The sequence below is a fragment of the Morus notabilis genome, unplaced genomic scaffold (assembly GCF_000414095.1).
Source record: "Morus notabilis unplaced genomic scaffold, ASM41409v2 Scaffold1832, whole genome shotgun sequence".
Lineage (NCBI taxonomy): Eukaryota > Viridiplantae > Streptophyta > Magnoliopsida > Rosales > Moraceae > Morus > Morus notabilis.
Genome location: NW_010367913.1, coordinates 1 through 3622, shown reverse-complemented (window position 1 = coordinate 3622; position 3622 = coordinate 1). Strand labels below are relative to the sequence as shown.

General features: G+C 36.7%; 2 protein-coding genes across 7 annotated transcripts in view; one reads left to right on the top strand and one right to left on the bottom strand.

Annotated features, from left to right (window-relative positions):
* LOC21385222 overlaps positions 1-1046 on the top strand; it is a 1790-nt gene extending 744 nt beyond the window's left edge. Inside the window, exons 3-6 of the mRNA XM_024175817.1 lie at positions 7-16; positions 148-216; positions 461-512; positions 609-1046. Of these exons, the coding sequence (XP_024031585.1) occupies positions 7-16; positions 148-216; positions 461-512; positions 609-737 (260 nt within the window). The 3' untranslated portion in view covers positions 738-1046. The remainder of the gene's footprint in view (positions 1-6; positions 17-147; positions 217-460; positions 513-608) is intronic.
* Positions 1047-1867: 821 nt separating this feature from the next.
* Positions 1868-3339, bottom strand: LOC112094570. Of its 6 annotated transcripts, XM_024175821.1 has the most exons (5): positions 3310-3339; positions 2767-2846; positions 2576-2670; positions 2292-2390; positions 1868-2028 (listed from the first exon to the last, which is right to left on the bottom strand). In XM_024175821.1, exons 1-5 carry the CDS (start codon positions 3330-3332, stop codon positions 2002-2004), a joined length of 324 nt encoding a protein of 107 aa, XP_024031589.1. In that variant the 5' UTR covers positions 3333-3339; the 3' UTR covers positions 1868-2001. The 6 variants fall into 6 exon arrangements, with proteins under 6 accessions (XP_024031589.1, XP_024031588.1, XP_024031587.1 ...); XM_024175820.1 differs by lacking the exon at positions 1868-2028 and having other exon boundaries at positions 2130-2390; positions 2576-2666; positions 2763-2846; XM_024175819.1 differs by lacking the exon at positions 1868-2028 and having other exon boundaries at positions 2130-2390.
* Between the last annotated feature and the right edge of the window lie 283 nt (positions 3340-3622).

Genomic DNA, 3622 nt, shown 5'->3' with positions numbered 1-3622 from the left:
TTCGAGCTGCTCATAGGTTACACTTTTTTCTCTCTGTTTTTTTTTTTTTTTTTTAAATACAAGTTTAAGGTTATAATATTCCTTGGGGAAAAATAAATGTAACATTTTGACGAAATTTCTTTATAACTTTTTCTTATGTGAACACAGGGGCTGGAGAGTATACCTGCTGGATGAACATGGGACGACAAGAGAGGCTGTTGACCGAATGATCTGCATGTAATTTTTTTTTTTAATAAGTATCTATTTTTATTTCTTTTTCTGCCTGGTTTGATTGATGATGAATTCTTCTTGCGAAAAGATGTTTGTTGGCATCTTTAGATTGTAATCCAAAAAGGGTGTTCTTTGGAGTGAAAAACGGAGATTGAATTGGTTCATAAGTTTCACTTATCGTGGCATTTGAAAATGTTGGGACTGTACACATGAATTATGGGAACATAACTTGCTTAAAATCTCATTGCAGGGGCCTCAGTGAAACTGCTAGGCAAAACAAAAGCGATGCCTATGCCGCAATGGTATGAAAATCGCTTCGATTTATGCTCATTGCATATCGCACCTTTCTCGTTACGCTTTTGCTTATTATTCTCTTTCCATGGCTTTGGTGGTAGTAGATGGTGCTGGAGAGATATTTTTCCATGTCAGGCGAGGGAACTGAACTTGTACTGCCCAAGAATGTGGATCTACAAGAGAGACTTCGAAGGGGGCCTGCCAGGGACATCGATTTTTTCCCTGAAGAATGAGGACTGACTAACAATTTTCTGTGCGAGAAGAAACAAACTGTGAATTACTTGGGACAAGTCGATTATGTTGAGCGAACGAGTGGAAAAAAGTTATCAAATTGTAGGATTAAAACCTGTGGAATACATTGCTATATTTGCATATGCTTTTGGTCCTTGTGACATGTCGTACCAGCAGGTTAAGATAAGCACCATAGAGGGGAGATGCAGGATAAGCTCATGGATGAACCAATTCTGTATTGGTTTTGTTCCGTGGTAATTTGATTTAAAGAATAAATAAAATAAAATAAAATAATAGACTATTCATTTTCATCCAGGCAAACTCTATTATATTGCTTGGAGCCAATAAAATTGGCTCGACAAAAATTACACACACGCACCGACACACATTTAAGTATAAACACGAATATACAATCATGTGTCTGCGCTCGCGCACACATAATTAATATACAATTGTGACAATAGATACAACACTTTCTAGGGTTTGGGAAGCTATTCAGTAACAATTGTCTAAATAGGAGATTACTTGTACAATTCAGCAATATCAGAAACCCCGACCTCTCTGCCGTCTGAATCCATCCATGAGAGGAAGCTCTTGAACCACCACCCCCCAAGCTTGTTGGAAGTTGCATGTATATAAGAAAATCCAGCTCTATAATCTTTATTTGTTTAATGCTTTCCTCCTGAGCGTCGTTGAGTAGTCGCCGACGCTTCTTCGCTCTGCTTGGTTGTTGTGCGCTTTCGAATGGATTTACGAGCGGCATTTCCCTTTGAAAGTACCTGATTTTATCTCCTAAACCGCCTGCTGCTGAATGCATAATGGCTGTCATGGTGACCATGACTTATTTCCTTGCTCTTTGTCACCAATGTACCAAAACGACAACGATTCTCTATGCTAACGCATGGTCAAGGACGGGAATTCCGAATGCAAATGACTTTTTGTGTTTTCTTGCAAGTCAAGGCTCTGAGATGTTTTTCTTTAAAAATAAAAAAAAAATAAAAAAATAAAAAAATAAAAAAAAAACCTTAGGCATGATACGGAACACTGCACAAGCAACCTTAGTTCTGTTCACCAGAACCGTGCTGAAATTTCAAAACAAAAGAAAAGAAAAATTGTTTCTACGGTTCCGTTTACAAACACTCTGAAAGGAGAGAAAAGGGACACAAATAGAGTACCTCTTTACCTCCTTAGTTTAGCTCTACTTCCTAGCCTGCCTGGCCTACACCCTTCTCAAATATATTAGCATGTGTTACACACAAAGTATTCCTATGATAAATCAATATTTGGTATGATCTTTGGCAGCAATACTGCACAAGCAACCCTAGTTCTGTTCACCAGAACCGTGCTGAAATTTCAAAACAAAAGAAAAGAAAAATTGTTTCTACGGTTCCGTTTACAAACACTCAGAAAGGAGAGAAAATGGACACAAATAGAGTACCTCTTTACCTCCTTAGTTTAGCTCTACTTCCTAGCCTGCCTGGCCTACGCCCTTCTCAAATATATTAGCATGTGTTACACACAAAGTATTCCTATGATAAATCAATATTTGGTATGATCTTTGGCAGCAATCTACTCGATGGCCTTGGACACTTATCGTCATCATTTGAAAGAGAAGCAAGCTCGTTCTCCAAAATAGAATAGGCTTCTGAAAATGCCTACATTATGCATTAATATTCGATGTCAGAACAACTAGAACCGCAAAAATAACTTGAATAGATATTATTTATCGTCTAAGTATATTCTCTAATGATCATAACGGAAAACGTCAGCACAATTTCTTGCCATTGCTCTAAATTGAACAATGGAAAGAGAACAAATCCAACAAAGATCAGATGATTACCTTGATGCATTGATGAATCCTAAAGCAATTCCTACCAACATTATTAGTTGGAAAAAGCGGATCATCGATATGTATTGGATCAATGCTACAACATCAAGTACGTCAAGAGATAAAAGGTAAGAATGGGTAATATCTTAAATAATCCACTTATTAGAGAATAGGGACAGCAAAAGATAATAAACATTACCTTCTTTCCCTTTTTATATAAACTCCACTTCCCCGGACTGATATCCGCATTTGGCGCGGATCAAATACATTCCTGGAAAACATGCTTAAACGATAAAAAATATTGCTTAAGAAATACACAATAACTAAACAGCTCCCCAGAAAAAGTGGCAACTCATTAAATAAACATATATCTAATGCCAGCAAACTCACTTACCCAAAAAAGTAAAGAAAATCCATTAGTAGGCTTCCAAAGTTCTGAAGATAATTAATTCTTAAGTCAGACAAGCATTCAGAACACAAATAACATCAATGGAAAACATAAACAGGGATAAAAAGACTAAATTTGTATGTAGCACTTGTATACAACCGGGTCAAGCGAAATTCTATAGCACTAATTCAAAAGGAAACGCCATAATTTTCTCTCTCATTGCTGAAAGAGGTAGGAGAGGAGGTTTGAAATTGCTATAGGTTTAAGTAGAGACTGACACACAATAACTAAACAGCTCCCCAGAAAAAGTGGCAACTCATTAAATAAACATATATCTAATGCCAGCAAACTCACTTACCCAAAAAAGTAAAGAAAATCCATTAGTAGGCTTCCAAAGTTCTGAAGATAATTAATTCTTAAGTCAGACAAGCATTCAGAGCACAAATAACATCAATGGAAAACATAAACAGGGATAAAAGACTAAATTTGTATGTAGCACTTGTATACAACCGGGTCAAGCGAAATTCTATAGCACTAACTCAAAAGGAAACGCCATAATTTTCTCTCTCATTGCTGAAAGAGGTAGGAGAGGAGGTTTGAAATTGCTATAGGTTTAAGTAGTGACTGACACTCAACTAAAGTCCATGTACATGTTATTTGCTGTTGATGTA

Coding starts and splice junctions, on each gene's coding strand:
- LOC112094570 (XM_024175821.1), bottom strand. CDS start 3,332: ATGGATTTTCTTTACTTTTTTGG. Junction 2,671..2,766: donor AGTTTATATAAAAAGGGAAA/GAAGGTAATGTT, acceptor CTTGACGTACTT/GATGTTGTAGCATTGATCCA. Junction 2,391..2,575: donor GGATTCATCAATGCATCAAG/GTAATCATCTGA, acceptor TGCATAATGTAG/GCATTTTCAGAAGCCTATTC.